The sequence below is a fragment of the Bubalus kerabau genome, chromosome 6, assembly GCF_029407905.1.
Source record: "Bubalus kerabau isolate K-KA32 ecotype Philippines breed swamp buffalo chromosome 6, PCC_UOA_SB_1v2, whole genome shotgun sequence".
Lineage (NCBI taxonomy): Eukaryota > Metazoa > Chordata > Mammalia > Artiodactyla > Bovidae > Bubalus > Bubalus kerabau.
Genome location: NC_073629.1, coordinates 1158737 through 1182454, shown reverse-complemented (window position 1 = coordinate 1182454; position 23718 = coordinate 1158737). Strand labels below are relative to the sequence as shown.

The 23718-nt window shown below is 42.6% G+C and overlaps 1 protein-coding gene across 5 annotated transcripts in view; it reads right to left on the bottom strand.

Annotated features, from left to right (window-relative positions):
• The window catches only part of GPR161 (G protein-coupled receptor 161), a 61352-nt gene that overhangs the window by 24291 nt on the left and 13343 nt on the right, over positions 1-23718 (bottom strand). For all 5 annotated transcript variants that reach the window (XR_008716369.1, XM_055587171.1, XM_055587170.1 and 2 more), the window contains exon 2: positions 8223-8640. Coding sequence is in view for 4 of the 5 variants with exons in the window: in XM_055587171.1 (XP_055443146.1) it covers positions 8223-8596 (374 nt within the window). In the remaining variant the exon portion in view is untranslated. The remainder of the gene's footprint in view (positions 1-8222; positions 8641-23718) is intronic.

Below are 23718 nucleotides of genomic sequence, written 5' to 3'. Positions count from 1 at the left end.
CTCAAGTCCCGAGGCCCTGCCAAGGTCTAGCCTGGGAAGAGTGCTTCTGAGTGTGAGGCCTGAGGAGAGGAGACCGTAATTACGGGATCGATCACAGAAACTCGGCACGCCAGCTATGGTAAAGCAAGTCCTGTCTTACGCTGACCTCTGGGTTTGCATCTTGCAAAGGCCCTGAAGCCACAGGAAAGAAGCATGCCTCTGGAGCTGAAATTCCTGGGTTCAGGTGGTGATTCTGCTGTCTACTAGCTGTGTGTCCCTGGGGAGTTATCTAACCTCTCAGAGCTTCAGTTCCTTCACCTGTAAAATGGGAAACACTTAGGATGGGGATCAGGTCTTAACTGAGAGAGAGAGGTTGTCAGTAATTAGTCTCCAAGGGAGACTGGGAGGTCCTGCTCTCCTGTTAAAGTCTTCAAATAAATCATGGATGCAAGTCTGGTTCAAGGACAGGATGTGCTAGAATGGGGGAAACAGCTGGGTGGTGCCTCTCTTTAAACGGCAATAGGGACAGAGCTGGGTCTTTGTCCACTGACCTTTCCCTCTTCCTTCTTTTTGAAAAATTAATTATTTGGCTGGGTCAGGTCTTAGTTGCAGCAGATGGGATCTTCACTGAGTCATGCGGGATTTTTCATTATGGTACACGGACTCTCTAGTTGAAGTAGGTGGGCTCAGTAACTATGGTACAGGAGCTTAGTTGCCCGCGGCATGTGGGGTCTTCGTTTCCTGGCCAGGGATTGAACTTATGTCCCCTGCATTGTAAGGCAGATTCTTAACCCCTAGATCATTAGGGAAGTCCCCCTTTCCTTCTTGAAGACAGAATCTTCATTCTGTTCCTGCAAAACTGCTGTGACCACAGGGGACCCTTGGCTTTTCTGAGCACCAGGGAATGAATCAGGCCATGCTGATGGTATCCTACCTCTTTCCAGGTGACCAGCTGAGGCACTGACCTGTGTAACAACATCTGGCAAATGAAATGTGAGGGGAGTTTGCTAGGGTAGGATTGGGGGCACTTCCAGGAAGGTTTTCTTCACTTTTAAAAAAGAAACAAAGCAGGGATTTCTACTTTCCTCTGCCCATTTAAAAATCATGCAGGCCCTCTGACCTCAGACAATACTTCAGGGACAATACCTGGGTGGGGGAGGCCAGGCCTGAGGAATGTGAGCTGTCCCGGGCTCCTCGGACGAACCCTGTTCAACCAGTCATAGAAGTCATCACAATTAATAAACTGCTCTCTGAACATGTCCTCTGGCTGTTCTCAACACCAGTCAGGATTATTATTCAATGGTAACATTTCTTTGTATCACAGACTATCTAGAGTGTGGAGCATGTACCAATGATTTCTCCCAGCTGAATCCCAGAGGCCCCTCAGGGTGCAGGGGGTTGGTGCTGGCTCCTGAAGGATCAGTCTCCTAGAATCAGAAGAGCCCCTGAAAGGCCAGAGTGCTGCCTGTATACACCCACACCCTCCAGGGGTTGCTTTGGTTTTAAGGTTTTGGGGGGCAAAATTTATATACATTGAAATGCACAAATCTACTACATCTTCATCAAGATATAAACATGCCAACATGTGTCCAAACACACAAAAAATGGGTTTCATTGATTTGAAACTTCATTTTTTAAACTTAAGCTTCATTTAGGCCTAGTTTGCAAGCTCAAAGGAAAATATAGAACAAAGGCAACTCCCTATACCCTGCAGGTTAATATAAGCCAAAATGGAGGGTTTTTTCCTTTGTTTCTCATACTCTTAACTGTCTTCTGAAATGCTCTACCTTTTCTCCAACAACTCATCTTTAGACACGAGCCCAAGCACCACTCTTGGTCCCAAAAGAGGCTTTCGTGATATTACCTGTAACTCAAAAGTTGTAATGACCATAGGGGCTCCAATGCTTAGCTCTCTTGCAACGAGACCAATCACTTAGAAAACAACCCCTGTTTCTACAAGACGGCTTCACTAAAAACACAAACAAAATCTAAGCCAACTCCAGCTACCTTGGAGTGAACACGTTATATTATGTTGAAAAATCTCCTGACAGCACTATAAGTAACCATCCCACAATGCTAGTTACTTTCTTTTAAAATACGATTTTAGAGCTGAAGTTTCATTCACTCCAGTCCAGAATGAAAACATAAGTATCCTAACAGGACCTTAAACCCTGACAACTTCAAGGCTAAGCCAGAGGTGACCACATTGGACTTATTCATAGGGAAAATCTTCCCAGGTCGAATGATGTTCCCCACCTGGATCTGCATCCACACTCAAGGCTAAGCCAGAGGTGACCACATTGGACTTATTCATAGGGAAAATCTTCCCAGGTCGAATGATGTTCCCCACCTGGATCTGCATCCACACTGCAGGTTTAGGACACTGACATCTCAATGGTGAATTTCACTCCAGCCAACTATTCTTTTTATGCTCTACCTTTGTTCTCTCATCATGGGGCTACAACATGGACTTTTTTGGCTCATCTGCCAACCAGGCTCATGGATTTTCTTAGGTACGGTTCGTAGGGTTCCTAACTGAGGACACATGTCAATGTCTGGAGACGATGGGGGCTGTCATAACCAGGGGGTGTTACTGGCATTTAGTGAGCAGAGGCCAGGGTTCCCCTCAACACCCTACACAGAACAGTTTGTCACAACAAAGAATTATCTGGTGCAACGTGTCAATCGTGCCAAGACTGACAAGCCTTGAATTAAATATACTGGTTGGAAGAGACGACTGACAATTGACTGCATACTGTATGCATACTGTATTAATGGTTAGGAGCCCAACCTCTGGCCCCTTGGAATTGGACAAGTCACTTAATAGCCATGAGGACTTGGGCCAGTTTGCAAAACTGAACTTTGTTCATCTGCAAACGGAGTCTGATAGAGTTGTTGTGAGGATTAGCTGGGATAGATGTTAACAGCAGGGTGTCGTGCCTGGCTCGCCCCACCCTTGTTTTCCTTGGCTTTCTTAAGTTGTCCCCATCTCTCTCTTCTCCCCATCCTCTCTCTCACTCCTCTCTCCTCACTTGTCTTTTCCTACCACCTCCTCTTGCTGGTTTCCCTCTCTCCCTCTCACTCCCCGGCCCCTCCACCTCTTTCTCACTCTCTTTTTTCTCTCACCCTACTCCGCACACGCTGTCACATACACAAGAGCCGCGTCATTAGGTTTCCTACATAAAAGGCAAAAATGCAACCTCCAAAACTACTAACATCCAGGGGTGTGAGAAGGGGTATTTGAAATCCTGATCAGATGGTAATCATTTATATGAAGAGATCAATTAGCCGGTCCAGTCAATTTGTACTTTCAGCCACACAAGTGAGCAATAATAAAAAATAAATTGCACTTGCCAAGAAAATATTTGAAGACATGACAATTTATAGCACTATATATAAATATATTACAGTCAAAGATCTGGGCAAAGCACTGGTCTGGCCAAATCCATCATGCTGTGCCTGCAGAAGGAAATGAACTATTTTCCAAAGACAACCAGGCCTTGGTGACTTGTTATCATAGTGAGGCAGAAGTCCTTTCTTAATTCATAGTTCTGTCCCTGAGTAACAGGGGAGCCAGCTTGTGGGGTCTGGGGTGCCTGGATTAAAGCTCTAGTGGGGTGACCGTGATGTCAATTTGTTCGTATACTTCCTCTGATCTCCGGCTATGTAACACAGACCATGCTTTTTCTGCCTTGCTCCTTCCTGTGTGTTCTCACAGTATGTTAAACACACTGGCATTATATATACCTCATATGGTCCTGAAATTACCTGGCCACATGTCTCTCCCCTGCGCTGTGAAATCCTCCATGTGCTTCTTCAGCTGCATATTCCCAGCACCAACTGTGTCAGTCATACATTAGGTACTCAATAAATTGTTTATCAAATGAATACATGGAGGCTTTTATGTAGGAAACCTGATGATGCAGCTCCTGTGTATGTGACAGTGTGTGGGCGGGGAGTAGGGTGGGAGAAAAAAAAGACAAGAGTACGAGAAAAAGTGGAAGGGGCCCTTGCAATCCGACTCACTGTTAGAACTTAGCTCAAATGCCATCTTTTCCCCACCCATGGGCTCCAGAACCTACCATCAGATTCAGCGGCGGGATATGTGAGCTAGTTTTCTGACCAGGGATTGAATCCAAGCCCCCTGCATGGGGAGGGCAGAGTCTTAGCCGCTGGACTGCCACTAAGAGTCCTCATGCCACAACTAAAGAGTTTGTGTGCCACAACTAAAGATTTTGAAAGCAGCAAATAAGACCCAACACAGCCAAATAAATAATTTTTTTTTTTTTTTTACAGCAGGGGCAGCGGGAGCTGTGACAGCGCTTATTTCTGCTTTGTGTTCACATCAGCACCTGTGGGTCAGCCTCTGCCAAAAACCCAGGGACTCCTGGTTGGCAGAGGCTACATCTTAGTCATGCTGTATCCTACCATCTGGAGATTTAGTACAGACCCTTTCACAAAGTAGATATCCAGCAAATATTCCCAGCATCAAAGAATAAAGCATTGAAAGAGGCAAATTCTCTCTCGTTTGATGCATTTGGATGACATGATTCAAGAATCTGTCATGCTTGCTGGTGAAAAAACGTCTCACTCTTAGCTTATCTAGGTCTCAGATCCAAGTAAGCAGCTTACAGCCTTCAAGATGCCACTATTTACTGAACATCTATGTACAGAGAGCTCTGTGAGAGGCACTTAAAACTCCCCCACTTTTGAGCTGTTGGCCCCCACTCCACCTTCCACAGGACCCAGGACCCAGAAAGGGATCTTCCAAAAGTAATGATTTTAAAAAAACAGAAATTCAAACAACAGTGAGATCCCATTCCATCCCACTGCCAACAAAATCTCACTTATGTCTGTAATGCTGATCATCAGTCTTGATTAGGATGCTGATAGGCGGCTACTGGAGTGAAGATCCGTACAGCCTTCTGAAGGGGAGCCTGCCTTTCACACATCAAGAATCTTGAAAGTGTGTTTACTTTGAAAACGCAATTTCACAAACATACATCTTCTTCAAAAGTGCTATTATATAAAATAGAAAGCTAACAGGGGACTGTAAAAATAAACTATAGTCCATCCAGAGGATGCAATACCATGTAAACCACTAAAGACATGTTCTTAAAGGACATTTGCACATGGGAAAAATGCTCACAATCACACGGTAAGTGAAAAAGTGGGTCACAAAACCACAATGCCTTGAGCCTATTTTCTAAATTTATAGCATACAGCCAAAAATCCCTGGAGGCAAATATACTAAAAATGTAAACAGTGATTGATTGCTTCTTATTAGTGGGATTATGGATATGTCTATGTCTACGGATATGTCTTGTTGCTATTCAGTCATTCAGTTGTGTCTGACTCTTTGTGATCCCATGAACTGCAGCATGGCAGGCTTCCCTGTCCTGCACAATCTGCTAGAGTTTGCTCAAACTCATGTCCATTGAATCGGTGATGCCATCCAACCATCGCATCCTCTGTCATCCCCTTCTCCTCCTGCCTTCAATCTTTCTGAGCATCAGGGTCTTTTCCAAAGAGGCAGCTCTTCCAATGAGGCTTCAGGTGGCCAAAGTATTGGAGTTTCAGCTTCAGCATTAGTCCTTCCAATGAACATTCAGGACTGATTTCCTTTAGGATTGACTGGTTGGGTCTCCTTGCAGTCCAAGGGATCCTCAAGAGTCTTCTCCAGCACCACATTTCAAAAGCATCAGTTCTTCAGCACTCAGCTTTCTTTACTCTCACAGCCATACATGACTACTAGAAAAACCATAGCTTTGACTTTACAGACTTTTGTCAGCAAAGTCATGTCTCCGCTTTTTAATATGCTATTTAGGTTTGTCATAGCTTTTCTTCCAAGGAGCAAGCATCTTTTAATTTCATGGCTGTAGACACCACACACAGTGATTTTGGAGTCCAAGAAAATAAAGTCTGTCACTGTTTCGACTTTTTACCCATCTATTTGCCATGAAGTGACGGGGCTAGATGCCATGACCTTAGTTTTTTGAATGGTGAGTTTTAAGCCAGCTTTTTCACTCTCCTCTTTCACTTTCATCAAGAGGTTCTTTAGTCCTTCTGCTATAAGGGTGGTGTCATCTGCATATCTGAGGTTATTGATATTTCTCCTGAATACTGATATTTCTCCTGGCAATACTGATTCCAGCTCAAGCTTCATCCAGCCTGGGATTTCACATGATGTACTCTTCATAAAAGTTAAATAAGCAGAGTGCAATATACAGCCTTGACATACTCCTTTTCCAGTTCTGAACTGGTCCATCGTTCCATGTCCAGTTCTAACTGTTGCTTCCTGACCTGACCTTCCTGACAGGTTTCTCAGGAGGCAGATAAGGTAGTCTGGTATTCCCATCTCCTTAAGAATTTTCCTCAGTTTGTTGTGATCCACACAGTGAAAGGCTTTAGCATAGTTAATGAAGCAGAAGTAGATGTTTTTCTGGAATTCTCTTGCTTTTTCTATGATCCAACAGATGTTGGCAATTTAATCTCTGGTTCCTCTAACTTTTCTAAATCCAGCTTGTACATATGGAAACTGTCAGTTCACATACTGTCAAAGCCTAGCTTGAAGGATTTTGAGCATTACCTTGCTAGCCTGTGAAATGAGTACAATTGTGTGGTAGTTTGAACATTCTTTGGTATTGCCCTTCTTTGGGACTGGAATGAAAATTGACCTTTTCCAGTCCTGTGGCCACTGCTGAATTTTCCAAATTTGCTGGCATATTGAGTGCAGCACTTTGACAGCATCATCTTTTATGTTTTGAAATAGGTCAGCTGGAATTCTATCACCTCCACTAGCTTTGTTTGTAATGCTTCCTAAGGCCCTCTTGACTTCAAACTCCAGGATGTGTGGCTCTAGGAAAGTGATCACACCATCGTGGTTATCTAGGTCATTAAGACTTTTTTGTATAGTTCTTCTATGTATTCCTGCCACCTTTTCTTAATATCTTCTGCTTCTGTTAGGTCCATACTATTTCTGTCCTTTATTGTGCCCATCTTTGCATGAAATGTTCTCTTGTTATCTCTAATTTTCTTGAAGAGATCTCTAGTCTTTCCCATTCTGTTGTTTTCCTCTACTTTTTGCATTGTTCACTTAAGAAGGCTTTCTTATCTCTCCTTGCTATTCTTTGGTTCTCTGCATAGAATGTATATACAACTCTGCATGGTATGTCTTATTTTACTCTTTATATTTTCAGTATTATTTCTATTGTTGGTGGGGAAAGAACATACTTGGAGAAGTCACCCGATGGCTTCCTTCGTTCTAACCCTCCAGTTACAGAGAACCAGCAGGAGTCTGGCCTTGGGCCTAGTGGAGGCCTGCACCTTGGGTGGACCATCAGGCACCACTTATTGGTTCAAAACCTGATTCTAAGGGAGCCAGGGGACTCGTGTCACCCAGTGACGACAGCCCTGGTGAGCAACCTCTGTGCTTCCCCTGACTCCACGGCTAGCCTCGCCCCAATTCTGTAAATCATACAGAATCTGAATCTCCCCTCTGTTTCTGTGCAGTTGAACCCTTGCCTGGGATGAACAAAGTGACCACTGGCAAAATCCTAAGAAAGAAGATGACTCTACGGGTTGGAAACTTGTTGTCAAACCCTGTAGGACTTGCACAACCAAATCTGACAGCCCAGCTCACTATCTGGAAGAACCTTCTAGGTAGAGCTGAGGGCTGTTTCTTGCTTTTAGAGCCACCCATGCCACAGGAAGGGCAAGCTCAGCTTTTGTAAGGCACACACTGTTTCTCCCGGGTAGCACTGTCTTTATTCCCTCAGTTGTCTTCCCTCCCCTGCTCTCATTTCCATCTGCGACAGGCCCCTGCAGTGCAGAGGATGGAGAATATTTCCTCTTTAGGCTGCCCTGGTGCAGCTCTGGCCCAACCTGAGCAAAAGAAAGCAGGCAGCACTTTGGGGAAGAACTGGATTTGTGACCTCCTTTGCCACGCCACCTTTCTCAGTTTCTGTCTCACCTGTAAACTGAAAAGAAGAGGTTTCTAGAACTTTTTTTAAGTATTGGAACTTCTTTTAAAAAATAAAACTATACGCAAGCTAGATCAGATAAAATCAGAGGTGCTCTGGTTGAGGGGATGAAAGAAGAGGAAAAACTCTGCTTTCTCACCCTCTCCAGCACAGCCCCTGGCACCCTCCACAGGAACTGAAGCAGCTCAGAAGGCATGATCTCTGAGGATCCCCCTTGGCCCACACTCCTAAATCCTTCAGTTCTCTGTGAGGCAAGCTTACCGGTCAACAGCGATGATCCCAAGGGTGAGCATGCTGGCTGAGCTGATGAGCAGGTAGAGGAGGGCTGAGAAATTGCACCAGACCACACCGAAGATCCATTCCCTCCGAATGGAGCTGGTCACCACGAAAGGCAGCACCAGTACAGACAGCAGGAAGTTGGACAGGGTCAGGCTGAAGACGAACTTGTTGCTGAGGGTAAGGAGATAGGACTTCCTGTACAAGGTGATCACGATGACCAGGTTGCCCAGGCAGACAAAAACGGTGATGATGACGATGGCGACGAACTCTGTGACGCCGCTGCCCCCTTGGTCACTGGCCCCCTCGGTGAGGTTACTCAGCTCCTTCCTGTGGCCGAGGGAGGAGTTGAGGCTCATGGTCAGTGTACCTCAGCAGGGGGTGGGCAGAGCATGCTGGACGACTGGAAAGACAAGCCCCGGGGGCAGAAGAGGAGTCATCAAACCACAGCATGTGCACTTTACAGAGGGAAGCCAAGGCCCCCCGGATCCTCGTCCTCATGCAAGCGCTACAGAGGCAGCCCGTTTCCTACAACCAGCTCTTCATGTGACTCACTGTATCCCCTGGAACAATGCATTCCCACAGTCTAAAACCTCCTATCCATTCTCCCCAGGACCAGTGGTTAAAAACCTTTAGTGTACTCAAGAATCTCCTGCAGTACCAGCTCAAAGAGCTGATTCTTGGGCTCCACCCCTAAAGATTCTAGTCCCAGAGAACAGAGGTACAGCCTAGGAGCCTGCATTTTAGACAAGCACGGGACAGGTGATTCCGATTCAGTCCACATGGTTTACGTGGACTGTTGCTTCTGGACCCCTGCAATGCAGTGTGGACCCTCAACCAGCAGCATCAACATCATCTGGTGCTTACTCGAGATGCAGAATCTCAGGCCCACCTCTGAATTACCAAATCAGAACCTGTGTGTTAATCCCACTCCTGGTTTGATTCCTGTGCCCATTAAAGTTGGACAATAAGATTATCATAGGGATCAGTCTCCGATCTCTAAGCAGGGTTTTAACAAGTACAATTCATACCGAGACATTGCTGCTGTTCTCATCAGTCGTGAGGATAAAGGGCAAGGAGCCAATGATAAAGATACATGGATAAGACGATAAGAGTTTGAGGTCTTTGCCCACAAATACCATTCTCGACAAGAGACAGTCCCTGCTCTCAGGATGCTGGCTCAGGTTTCGGCAAAAACTCAAGGTTGACATATTTTAACATCAAATCCTACAGACAAATGTTTCTCCAAAATTTTCATCTACTTTAATTAGCCAAAAAATCCCACAGATCATTTTCCCCACCTGCTTTTATTCCTGACAAAGAGACCACATCAGAAGGGAAGGAAAGATCGCTTTCCACGAGCCACACAGCAAGAACCCTGGTGCCTAGACTGCCTACACAACAGCAGCCCATGATCTCCACTTGACCAGAACCCTCTGTCCAGACACCTTTGGCCATAGGGAGCTGGTAGGTAAGGAAGGCAGTCCTTCCCTTCCCAGCAGCCCTAAAGGTCAGTTTAGAAAGTCTCCCTTTACAGCAAGCCTCATTCATAGGTCACAACCACAGATCCTGCCAGCTTGAATAGCATCAAGTAATTCTCATCCCACCTACTCTTGACAGCCTTCAAATATTTCACACATGACTTGCTTTCTTTTCTCCAGATTAAATCTCCAGGCTCCTGATGTGACTTCTGGACTCTTTACTAAGCCAGACTTCCTCGGTTTCTCACCAATTTCAATGACCCTATTGATTTGTGGTCCTCCTAACTGAACATACCATTCTGGTTATCTGGTAAATGGTGAGTATAAAGGGAAAATTTTCTCCATCATCAGGATAATCTACTATTGATCATTCTAAGAGTGCATTTCCTTTTAGCAACTGTTATCACCCTGTTGGATTATACAAATGTGTGGTCAATTAAAACCCAAGGTTTGTTTATACACATGAGTTTATGTAAAGGCAGGTGTCCTCAGGCTTGAACTAATGGAATTAGTGTTTTTAAGCCTAAGTACAAAACATCATTTTGTGCATTTTGGTTCATATTTCCAGGCTGCTAAAATATTCTGAATTTTGATTCAGCTATGCAATATGTTAGGTACTCCAGTTTTGTGTGCTAAATATACTTTATAATTATGCCTTCTGTTTCTTTGTTAGCTTATTTTTGGATTTTTATTCCTTGAGTTCTAAATTTTGTTCATTCTTATAAGTAAATTATTAACTGGTTCAATCCCTGGGTTGAGAAGATCCCCTGGAGAAGGAAATGCAACCCATTCCAGTATTCTCGCCTAGAAAATCCCATGGACAGAGAAGCCTGGTAGGCTGCAGTCCATAGGGTCTCAGAGAGTCAGACACGACTGAGCAACTAAGCATATCTCAAATAAAGGTCCTATAAGCATGTTATACTTAACTGTATAAGTGATAACACTGCAGTAAAGAAAACAAATTCTGAGTCATTAGACAAATGACAAAATGGGAGAAAATACTTAAAACGTATATCACAAAGGACTAATCATTCTAATTTATAAGGAATTCCTAAAAATAAAAAGGTAGAAAGTGGGTAAAAGACATTTTTTTTAAAATGGCAACTATATGAGATGATGGATGTTAACTAAATTTATGGTGGTAATCGTTTTGCAATATGCACATATATCAAATCATCATGTACATCTGAAACTTATACAGTATTATGTGTCAAATATATCTCAATAAAACTTGAAAAAAGACATACACAGAGAGTTCACAGAAAAAGATACACTAATTGCCCTTAAATGCATGAAAAGATGTTCTGTTTTATTCAAAATAACAGGAATGGACACTAAAATTACACTGAGGTACTATCTCTTTCCTTTCAGGCCAGTAAAAATTCAAAAGTTTGGCAACTCTGTCTGTTGGGGAGGCTGTGGGGAAGCAGGCATTCTCCTACCCTGCAGATGGGAATGCAAAGTGTAAAAACTGAAGGCAGGAGGATCTGGCAATACCTAACAAAGCTACATAGGCACCCAAGCTTTGATCTAGCAATCCCATTTCTAGATATTTACTCTGAAGATATAAGTTCATAACATAAAATAATAGACATGCAGGGTTATTTTATTAAGGCAGTTATTAAAAAAAGAAAATGTTTGAGAAAAGGGGAGAAATAATAGATTTGCACATTAAATATACATAAATATATGTGACTCAGACAGTAAAGAATCTGCCTGCAATGCAGGAGACCTGAGTTCAATCCCTGGGTCGGGAAGATCCGTGGAGAAGGAAATGGCAACCCACTCCAGTATTCTCACCTGGAGAATTCCATGGACAGAGAAGCCATGGGGCCGTAAAAAGCTGGACATGACTGAGCAACTTAACACATTTTCACTCTTCATATTTAATTATGCAAAAAGAAAAGTAGGAAAGATAACCAGAAACTAAGATACAGATGGAAGTAGACTTCTCTAAGTATGTTTTTACAGTTTTGATTTTTTTCTTGAAAGGTAGATTATGTAAAAATTTATTTTATTTTATGTACTTATTGTTGACTATGCTGGGTCTTTGTTGTTGTGTGTGTCTTTCTCTAGTTGCAGAAAGCAGGGGCTACTTTTCGTTGCAGTGTGTGGGCTTCTCATTGAGGTGGCTTCTCTTGTTGCGGAGCACAGACTCTAGGGTGCTCGGACTTCAGCAGTTGGGTCACGTGGGCTCCTGGGCTCTAGAGCACAGGCTCCATAGTTGTGTGCAGCATGCGGGATCTTTCCATATCAGGGATTGAACTAGTGTCTCCTGCATTCTTTACCACTGAGCCACCAGTGAAGTCCCACAGTTTCGATTTTTGAACCATGTAAATATTTTACATACTAAGTTAAATAAAAATGTATATAAAAAGTAAATGTATCAGTTCAATTCAGTTCAGTCGCTCAGTTGTGTCCGACTCTTGGCGACCCCATGAATCACAGCACTCCAGGCCTCCCTGTCCATCACCAACTCCTGGAGTTGACCCAAACTCACGTCCATCAAGTTGGTGATGCCATCCAGCCATCTCATCCTCTGTCATCCCCTTCTCGTCCTGCCTCCAATCCCTCCCAGCACCAGGGTCTTTCCAATGAGTCAACTCTTCACATGAGGTGGCCAAAGTACTGGAGTTTCACCTTCAGCATCAGTCCTTCCAATGAACACCCAGGACTGATCTCCTTTAGAATGGACTGGTTGGATCTCCTTGCAGTCCAAGGGACTCTCAAGAGTCTTCTCCAACACCACAGTTCAAAAGCATCAATTCTTCGGTGCTCAGCTTTCTTCACAGTCCAACTCTCACATCCATACATGACCACTGGAAAAACCATAGCCTTGACTAGATGGATCTTTGTTGGCAAAGTAACGTCTCTGCTTTTTAAAATGCTGTCTAGGTTGGTCATAACTTTCCTTCCAAGGAGTAAGCGTCTTTTAATTTCATGGCTGCAGTCACCATCTGCAGTGATTTTGGAGCCCCAAAAAATAAAGTCTGACATTGTTTCCACTGTTTCCCCATCTATTTCCCATGAAGTGATGGGACCAGATGCCATGATCTTCGTTTTCTGAATGCTGAGCTTTAAGCCAACTTTTTCACTCTCCACTTTCACTTTCATCAAGAGGCTTTTGAGTTCCTCTTCACTTTCTGCCATAAGGGTGGTGTCATCTGCATATCTGAGGTTATTGATATTTCTCCTGGCAATCTTAATTGCAGCGTGTGCTTCATCCAGCCCAGCGTTTCTCATGATGTACTCTGCATAGAAGTTAAATAAGCAGGGTGACAATATACAGCCTTGACGTACTCCTTTTCCTATTTGGAACCAGTCTGTTGTTCCATGTCCAGTTCTAACTGTTGCTTCCTGACCTGCATATACGTTTCTCAAGAGGCAGGTCAGGTGGTCTGGTATTCCCATCTCTTTCAGAATTTTCCACAGTTTATTGTGATCCACACAGTCAAAGGCTTTGGCATAGTCAATAAAGCCAAAGTAAATGTATAATTGATTGCAAACAGAAAAAAAAAATAAGCCAAATTATGTGTTAGATTGATAACAATCAAACAAAGAAAAGAATTAAGTCAAGTAGCTTTTAAATGCAATGTTTTGACTATAAACTCTTAATGGTGTATATTGTATAGACAAGAGAACCACTAGGTTTACTCAGCAGGTTAGATGTTGTTAATGGTGTTTTAAGTTTACAATTCTTTTTGAGTGTAGAGCAACTGAATATACATGCTTACATTGGGAAACACATTTCTAACTATGGGAGAAAGAAGAAACACATCACAGAATAGAGAAAGGTGAGGAAGAACCCTGTGGTTTTAGCTTGCTTACTGCGGGTATCTGTATGAACTCACTATTCAAATATAAATATAAAAACAGGTTCAAGGAAATTTCCCAGAATGCAGTTAGAAAGATGAAGAAATTCAAAACATAAAAGGCAAATGAGAGGATGAAAAGGAAGTACTTCATGAGGTATAATTACTTTAGCCAAGCAAAGCAGTGTCCCCCTAATATGCCTTGTAATTAACAGCATGCTCCTCTTGATTCCCACTAAACTGTTTGCTCCCTGGGAGTGAGGATGAACCACACTTTTCATAAAAACACAGTACTTTTTTTCATTGGCAACCACATGAATGGACCTGGAGAGTATTATGCTAAGTGAAATAAACCAGACAATTACTGTGTGTTATCACTTATATATGCAATCTAAAAAATGAAACTAATGAATATAATAAAAAAAGAAGCTGACAGATATAGAGAACTAGTAGCTACCAAAGGCATATGAGAGGGAATTAATTAAGAGGTACAAACTATTGGTATAAAATAAGCTACAACGAGGGGTACAAATACAAGCAATGCCTGTGTTTATCTCCTGACCGTGCAGAATGGGGTGACGAGAGTGGAGACGGCTCAGATTGCAGCACAAGTGCCCTTTCCCAGGTATGTTCCACTCTTGTCTTTCCACCATCATAGGTTCACCCACCTGGATTCCATCACTATTTTTTAAGCTCTTCAATAAAGTACAAATTGTGGCTCAAATGGTAAAGAATCTACCTGCAATGTGGGAGACCCAGGTTTGATCCCTAGGTCAGTAAGATTCCCTGAAGGAGGGCATGGCAACCCATTCCAATATTCTTGCCTGGAAAATTCCAGGACAGGGGAGCCTGGTGGGCTATAGTCCATGGGATTGCAAAGAGCTGGACTCGACTGAGAAATTAACACACACAATGAGGGGAGGGATACAAAGGGGTAGGGAATTAAGAGGTACAAACTATTTGGTATAAAACAAGCTACAAGGATATACTGTACAATATGGGGAATATAGCCAATATTTTAAAATAACTATGAATGGAGTGTAACCTTTAAAAATCATGAATCACTATTTTGCACACCTACAACACATAATACCGTACAGCAATTATACCTCAGTAAAATAGAATAAACATGAATAAAACACAAATGTTTTAAATAAAAAAAGGCAAATGAGGGCATGAACAGGAAGTACTTGATAAGTATAATTACTTTACTTGAGCAAAGTGTAGTGTTTTTCACTCATTATGGAAATCATTTCTGGAAACATGATGAACTCAGCAATGTGAACATCTTTCCTGCTCCAAATCCATGGAAATGTTGGGTTAAATATGATCCAGAAGTTTTTAAAAAGCCAAATTTGAAAAAAGAAGGGAAATCCATAGGTAACAGAAAACAGAGAGAAAACTCAAAGCCAGCGTTGTCCTCTCACAGCTGTAGCCGCAAGCCTCTTCGACCTAGTTCAAAACCCCTAGGGCTGAGGCCTTTTTATGTCAGAGGATGACTTTGGGTCACAAGGCAGAGAACTGAAACCAGTACCCTGCATAAGGAGTGGGTTCCTACATGAAAAAGGGATTAGAAAAAAATCCTCTTATTAGCAAAGGAAAGTGGCAAAAATAGTCATTTATCTGAAGCTCTCGGTGAGGACTGAAGCTTTTTCCATGAGAAATCATACACTGATCCATGTGCCATGCTGATGAGGGTACCAAATTTATAATTTATGTACTATGCAAGCTAATAAATTCATATAAAAATTAATTCTAGCAGAAGTAGACATAAAATGGCTCTGCAGTGAATTTCCACACTCACAAAATAAACATTTAATGAAAGTGAATGCATAGCATTTGCCTTGAAGGAGAATCCACAAAACAAAAACCAGGGGAACTGATATTCCAAGAACTTGAATTAATAGAAAAATATAAAAGAGACCATAAAATAAACACGATTAAAATCTTTAAAAGAAAAAGAGGTAGAAACCATAGTGAAAAAATATGACATCATGAAAAACTAATAATAATTGTGAAAAAGAACCAAATATAAATTCTAGAAATCAGAATTTTAACTAGCCAAAATTAAATACTCAGAGTATGTTGAACAACAGATTCAGCTAAAGAGAAAGATGGTGACTGAGGAAACTACTCAGAAGGCAACAAAAAAAGCTTAAAAAAATAAAAATATCCAACAAAAGTCAACACACATGAAGAACAGGATAAGCAGATTCAACATATATTCAAAAGAAGCAGGCTCTGGAGAGATTAGAGTGAAAGGGAGCAGACACTCTTGGGTGTCTACCCAGAAACCAGCTTCAAAAAAAAAAAAAAAAAAAAAGAAACCAGCTTCAGTTTTTTTTTTTTTTCCTTACTAGTAGACCTCTGACTTTGTTTCGGTGTCCAGTCCTCCTCCCAGTGACTCAGAGAAGGTTGATCGGATCCCTGGTTCTGAAAGTTAGATCTTGAGTGGTCTAAACTATCATTGTTTTCCCTTTCTTCTTGAAAGTCAGTGGATATCTGGGAAAAGCTGCTTTGATCTCACAAAGACCCTAGAAGAGAAGTCTTTTCTTAATGGCCAAGAGAGCGGAGCTGTGACAGCCACCTTGGGATTCTTACAGGTGCTGGGCACATGCTGAGCATGGCAAATAAGAAAGGCTTGATCCGGAATTGTTTAATCAACAAATCCTGAAGTCACATTCACCTTGGCTTCTAATCATGCAAAGTAATAAAATTGTAAAATTATTTTTAAAGCTATTTTCAGTTAGGTTTCTGTTAATTGATTCAAAAGCATCCAACTAACATTAGGGTCAACAGACACTGTCTACCTCAAGGTTGATGTATTATTTAGAAGTTTAATTGAACATTTTCTAGAATAAAGAAACACGTGAGTCCTTAGAACAAAACAGCATATTGAGTTCTAAAGATAAATTAGAAAAAGTTTACATCAAGGAACATCACAGTGAAAAATGACACCAAGATACAGAGAAAATGGTAAAAGCAAATTTCCCTATGAAGAAGTAATAATTAGATAAACAGCAGACTCTTCTTTTGAAGAAAATAGAAAATAGAGGCCAGAAAACAGTGGAATAATCACAGAAGTGCTAGAGAAAAGAGCTCTTGCCTTCTGGTTCTATAATACCATTCAAGAGGGGGCACAATATTCTTTTGAGGCAAACAGAGAGTGAGTGTTTACTGATCATTCCTTATTTGAATGATCCCTTTAAAAATACATTTCATGAAGGAAACCGAATCCAGAAATAAGGGGTAGGGTATAAGAATCAACTGTTAGAATGGAAAATGGTAAATACATGGATGAATCTAAAATAAGAACAGCAAAAAAATGAAATTTAAATTTAAAAAGTTAAATATCAACACCAAGTTTTATAAAAATAGCTAACTTGGGAGCTTTAAAACCAAGATGAAATTAAAACTCTAAGCAAAATGGAAGCTCTTAAAGGTATGATTGTACTAAAAATATTCCTAACAAGTTAGTTTATACTCAGGCCAGAACTTAGTTATGGCTGTTTCCCAACACCTGGACAAGTGCCTGGCACATAGTAGGTACATCAGTAATTATTTGTTGATAAATGACTAACCTTCAAAAGTTTGTCATTGTTAAATCAAATATGAGTGTTAGCATAATAAATGTAGCCACTAAAAAAAATAAAAATAGGATGTTAAAGCTTCCAATCCAAAAGCTTTAAAAAGGAGAAAAGTACTGTTTGACATGGTTCCTCTCCAGTGGCCCTATTAGCAGGGACACTGGTGAACTCAGAATCAGAGAACCCAGGGTTGGCTGCTGTCCTTGAGATCATCTGGTCCAGTTCGCCCCAGAAGGCAGAAGGGGAATGTGGTCAAAGAGCTGCCCACCCAGGAAAATCCAAAACCCTAGTCTCTGGCACAAGCCCCAGCAAATCCCCCAGGGGTGTACTTTAACAAGACAGAGGATTGGGAATATCCCAGCCAGGGAAGGCTTCCTGGCAGGCGACCAGCCTACTCAGGGCTCTTGTTGAGCCAGGGCATATTGAATGGAAGCAAATTCAAGAGTGACTCACATCGCCACTCTCCTGGCCAGTGATGCTGCCAGACACAGAGATGTTTCTGACTCCCACTCTCCCTATGTCCTGCCCTGAGCAAATAAATCACCTTGGGCTGCAACTCCAAGAAACAATGTGACTAGAACACAACTTGAATAAACATATCGGAAATTATTCCTGGAAAAGAGAGCTAGCCCACTCAGCCACATCACCAAGAAAGGCTGGATATGTCCTTGTCTTTACTGTCATGGCTCCAAGCATCACAGTCAGTCCTCTTTGGGAACTGCCTTTGGTTTTCTTGAATATCCCAGAGACAGTGGCTTGTCTGCTGGGTTAGATCACTGACAACAACCTCAAATCATTCAAAGCCAAATCTTGTCACTTGAGGGAGAGATCAATAACCTTTTGGGTTAATAAACAAGGCAACACTATAGGATTTTGAGACAGGTATCTATTGTGTTTTATAGACCAGCCTGCATGCTAATTCCCAAGAAATAATTCTAGAAATGGCTTGCATTGCGAAAACAGAATTACTACAATATAAAGGTGGATTCTCTCGCTTTCCCTTATTTAATTGGATAAATTCAGATATGTTCTGGTTCCATCTCATATTTTTACCTAGAATTCTGATTTTCATCAACCTACAGTGGACTTTTTTCCTGCTGCTTCCCTGTACTTGTTAGAGGTTGCGTGGCATGGTGGTTAAATGTACAGACTCTAAAGACTACCTAGGTTTGAAGCTCAGCTCCTGTAAGAAAGAATATTATCTTTCTGAGGGGCTTAAGAATCCATCTGCCAATGCAGGGGATGTGGGTTCCCCGGTTGGGGAACCAAGAACCCATATGCAGCAGGGCAATTAAGCCCATGCGCTACAACCAGAGAAGCCTGCGAGGTCTGCAGCCTGTGCTCCACAACACAAGAAGTCCACAGGCCGCAACTAGAGAAGACCGTGCACTGCAGTGAAGAGCCCATGCGCCACAGTGAAGACTGAGCACGGCCAAAAAGAAGAAAAAGATAAAGAAATGTTTAAAAGAACGTTATCTTCCTCACCAAACAATTGTGAGGACAAGGGAGTTTATTTTTATCAAGCGCCTAGGACAGGCTCTGGACACAGTGAGCCTTCACTTCATATTGTGGTTCCACGTGACGTGCTCGCCCTGATTTTACTTTGGGAAACGACCTTCCCATATTTTGAGGCCACGGTCACAGGACCTAGGACACTGGCTGGAACAGCTGGGGGACGGGCTAGCCTACCACTGTGCACTGCTGCAGCGGGCCATCCTGGACACGACGAGGAAACAGCCCACAGACAAAAAAGGGTAAGAGAATGAGAACGCAAGGGAGAGAGAGAGCGGTAGGCAGGGAGAACACTGAATGCTGCTGCTAAATCACTTCAGTTGTGTCCGCCTCTGTGCGACCCCATAGACTGCAGCCCACCAGGCTCCCCCGTCCCTGGGATTCTCCAGGCAAGAACACCGGAGTGGGCTGCCATCTCCTTCTCCAATGCATGAAAGTGAAAAGTGAAAGTGAAGTCGTTCAGTCGTGTCCGATGAATGAGTCCATTCACAAATGCTGGTGAAATAATATGCGATTCTGAATCTTCTTGTTCTTCTCAGTTATATGACCCAGTGATTTTCTCCTTCACTTATGCCAATTTGACTAGGTTTCTGTCACTTGCAACTTGAAGAATCCTGACTGATGCTCTGATACACCATGATCTGATACAGCACATCAAGACTCCACCTCTCTGGACACTGACACCAGGAACCTTCCCTTTCTCACGGGTAGGCCAACTCCTCAGGCACAGCTCTGCCTGCCTCAGTCTCCTTCTTGAGAACTTTTCTTCTTGTCACAGACCACGCCACAGACCCATGGACCCTAGTATCGTGGAGTTTCTTCACATGGAAGCATAAGTAAGCTTTTCACCTCCCAGGAGATCCGTGATCCAGTCCACAAGCCACTACAAGGAAAAGGAGGCCTCATTCGTCCCTAAAATACCCATTACAAATGGGGCCCTCAAAGCGACAGCCTGAGATGCCACAGGCCACAGGCCAAGGCTCAGGTGAGTGCTGTGAGATCATGCTAGTCAGTAGGAGGCGGACGCTTGGCACCTCTCTAACAAGGGTAATGGACATGACAAGATACACCTGACCTCTTCAAAAGTCTTCTCCAGAGAAAACCGTTTCCTTTAGGATATCTCTTCTGATATTCTTAAACAAACGCAACTGGGGCAGCGGCTCATTCTGTGGCCTCCCGTTTCTATAAAGAGCTGAGCAGCCTAAAAGCTGGGACTGCCACGTGCCCTCATCTAAAGAAATCAAATGCCAATAGGTAGGTGTATGATAGGTTCAAATAAACAACCCTCCAGGTGAGGAAATATTTCCAAACACCACTTCAAATAAACTCAAGTGAAATCACTGTGATGGTATTTTGGCCATATTTTCAGGGGATCTTCAACTCAGCACCTCAAAGCATTTTACACATCAATCACCAACTGGAGCAGTTGAGGGGGTGCAGCTGGGGAAAATATTCAAATTAACAACCTGTCTTCCACTAAGGTAACTGAGCTAGACAGTGAACCCCCACCCCCATCCCACCCACAAACCAGACCACACAACTCGTTGATAGCCAGAAAGAGATCCCAGGAACCCTGGGTCTCCTTCCCTGCATTCCTCTGTCCTTCCCTGGCATACACAAGAAAGTTGTTCCAAAGACGGTGGGTTGATGAGTCGACCCCTGCAGCCCCAGAGGGATGTGTCCACCCAGCCAGCCCAGGGTCTGTTACAATGCACAGTGCTTTGTTCTTGTCCCCACAAGGGCACCACAAACCTAGTAATTTCCTCTTCCAAAACATCCCACTTCACCTGTAACGCAGGTCTGAACCCTGGGCTGTTTGGGAGCATGTACCAGAAGATGGAAAAGAAGCTAGAGTAAGAACCCCAGTGACCCTGTGGTCCTTGTCTGAATTCTTGGTTTGCCAGTGAGAAAGACCTGGCTTTGGTACCCTCTGTATATACATCAAACAACATCACTAACCTCAACAATTTCCTTTGTAAGGATTGAAAGTTTGGAGTCTAGGGCTCTTCACTGACCATGACCCTCTCCACAAAGGTGTAACTCTCAGGCATAACTCGGTCAGATGTCTTTCCAAAACTAAGCTCCTGTTTCTCAGCAAAAACATTTCCCAAGGCTCAGTACTTGATCCATTCCTTTCTCTCTATGCCCTTGAGAATCTTACCCATTTCCAAAGTGTTCTTTAGTTATTATTAACTAATAATAATCAGTATTGGCAAAACAATGTGCAACAGACAATGTAATTTTACATACACCATTTCATCTCGGGAATAACTTTTAGAGGTAGGAATTATTCTTCTCCCTGTTTCAGAGAAGCAGCATGACATATGGTTAAGAGCATGAGCTGAACTAGAGAGCCTGGGTTCACATCCCAGCTCCACTACCTACTGGCTCTATGGTCTTGACATGTTATCTGACCTCTCTGGGCATCAGTTCCCCACTCTGTCAAATGGAGATAATATTCCTTGCTCAGGAATAAGTACCTCATATGGCTGATGGACAAAAATCAATGAGTTAATATTTGTAGAGTGCTTAAAACAGAATTTGGCACCACATAAGTGTTTGTTAAATGAATAAAGTGGGGAAATTGAGGCTCAGGAAGGTTAAGTGCCCAGTTCAAGAGAATATTTGATAACAGCTCTCCAAGTTGGTCCTATGGCTATGAGACTACTTTCAATTTATCTACTCACCACAGCAGGTAAGATTCCACATGGTGTGGCCTCATCTAAATTCCAGTCTTTTCACCCACCAACCCCTTTGTGAGTTCTGCTCCAGCCAGCTATGCTTACATGCTGCCATTTCCAATTTGCTCTGGCTTCTGCCTCTAGCTGGAATGCTCTCCTGCTTGCAGAATGAATTAATAAAGACTTATGAATGCTAAAATGTGTTACTGATCTATTGGTCTAATAACTTGATTGAAAGAGAGAAATAAACAAATAAATATGGAGGGGGGTGAGGCTTTAAAGAGATACAAAAATATACCAAGTCACAACTTTGAATTTGGCAATGATTTCTTGGATATGATGCCAAAGGTACAAGCACAAGAGAAAAAATTGACAAACTGAACTTTATGAAACTTTTAAAAATTTGTATATCAAAAGATACCAGGGACAGAGCAACACACAGATTGAGAGAAAATATTTGCAAATCATATATAAGACTATAAATTAATATTCAGCATATATTTAGAACTCTTGAAATTCAACAACAAAAGTCTCCATATCCAAAAAAGATACATGACTAGCCAATAAGCACATGAAAAGATGCTCAACTTCACTGATCCCTAGGAAAAGCAAAGCAAAACTATGAGGTATCACCTCACACTCATTAGAATGGCTACCGTCCAAACAAAACCCAGAAAATAGTAAGTGCTGGTGAGGGTGTGGAGAATCTGGAACCCTTGTAGACTGTTGACGGGAATGTAAAATGGTACAGCTACTGTGGAAAACAGTACAGCAATTTCTCAAAAAATTAAACATAGAATTACCATATGATCCAGCAATTCTGCTTCTGGATATATACCCCAAATAGCTGAAAGGGGGACTCCCCTGGTGGTCCAGTAGTTAAGAATCTGCCTGCCAATGCAGGGGACATGGGTTTGATCCCTGGTTTGGGAAGATCCCACATGCCGTGGGGCAACTAAGCCCATGAGCCCTAAGCCCGCGCTCTGTGACAAGAGAAGCTACCACCAGGAGCAGCCCACAGACCACAACTAGAGAAAGCCTGCACAGAGCATGCACTGCAGCCCCAAATACATACACAAACAGAGATATTTGTACACCATGGTTCATAGCAGCATTATTCATGGTAGCTAAAATGTGAAAGAAATCCAAGTGTCCACTGACTGTGAAATGCTAAGCATAATATGGTATATCCACATAAAAGAACATTATTCAGCCTTTAAAAGGAGAGAAACTTTGACATATGCTACGACATGGATGAACTTTGAGGACATTATGCTAAGTGAAATAAACCAGCCACAAAAAGACAAATATTGTATGATTCTACTTGTATGAGGTACTTAAGAGTAGTCAAAATCATAGAGATGCAAAGTAGAATGGTGGTTGCCAGGGGCTGGTAAGAGGGAGACAGGAGAGTTGTTTAATGGGTTTAGTTTTGCAAGGTGAGAAGAGTTCTGGAGATAGATGGTGACGGACTATACCATATAAATGTACTAAATACTACTGAAAGAAAGTGAAAAGTGAAGCCACTCAGTCGTATCCGACTCTTTGCGACCCCGTGGACTGTAGCCTACCAGGCTCTTCCATCTTTGGGATTCTCCAGGCAAGAATACTGGCGTGGGTAGCCATTTCCTCCTCTAGGGGATCTTCCCGACCCAGGGATCAAACCCCGGTTTCCTGCATTGCAGGCAGATGCTTTACCCTCTGAGCCACCAGGGAAGCCCCCCAATACTACTGAACTGTACACTTAAAAATGGCACAGAAGATAATTTTATGTTAGGTATATTTATTTTACAGCAATAAAAAAGTTGGAAAAAATATACCAGGGTATCTTCTTTTTAACTTCTCTCCCCATGGGATTGAGAGTCATGAAATGAGGGAAGTCAGCTATTTTCATGGTGTCTCAACCACTGATGAAAAAGAAAAGAACTTCAGACAGTATATAGAGTAAACTCCTCCTGCAGTAGAGGAGGAAACAGCTATGTCTGCACCATATTATTCCTCACTAGGAACTAGTCCAGCAGTGACTTCCAAGGTAAAATCACTGAGTAAAATAATTCATCATGTTGCACTGTCCCCAGATCACATGGTAAAGCAAAACTCACTTTTTGTTCATCAAATTCCTCTGGTGCAGTTTTTGTTATGCGTGTTAGAGAATGAGGAGAACATTCAGTACTAAGCCAAGCTGGACTCTGAGCCATGGACTGTCGAATTTTTTCAAAGGGCCACTGGCCTCCCTCCCAAGCCTCCCCCAGCAACACTGAAAGTGGCATCCGTCATCCCTGTGTTTGCTGGCCAACACAGATGGGGAGGGTTCACTTCAGCCTCCCAGAAAATCCACAACCAACCAGCTGAAGTCATGATGAAGACAACAGAAAAGCGCTTTAGGAGACAGAAAGCAGTGGCGGGTT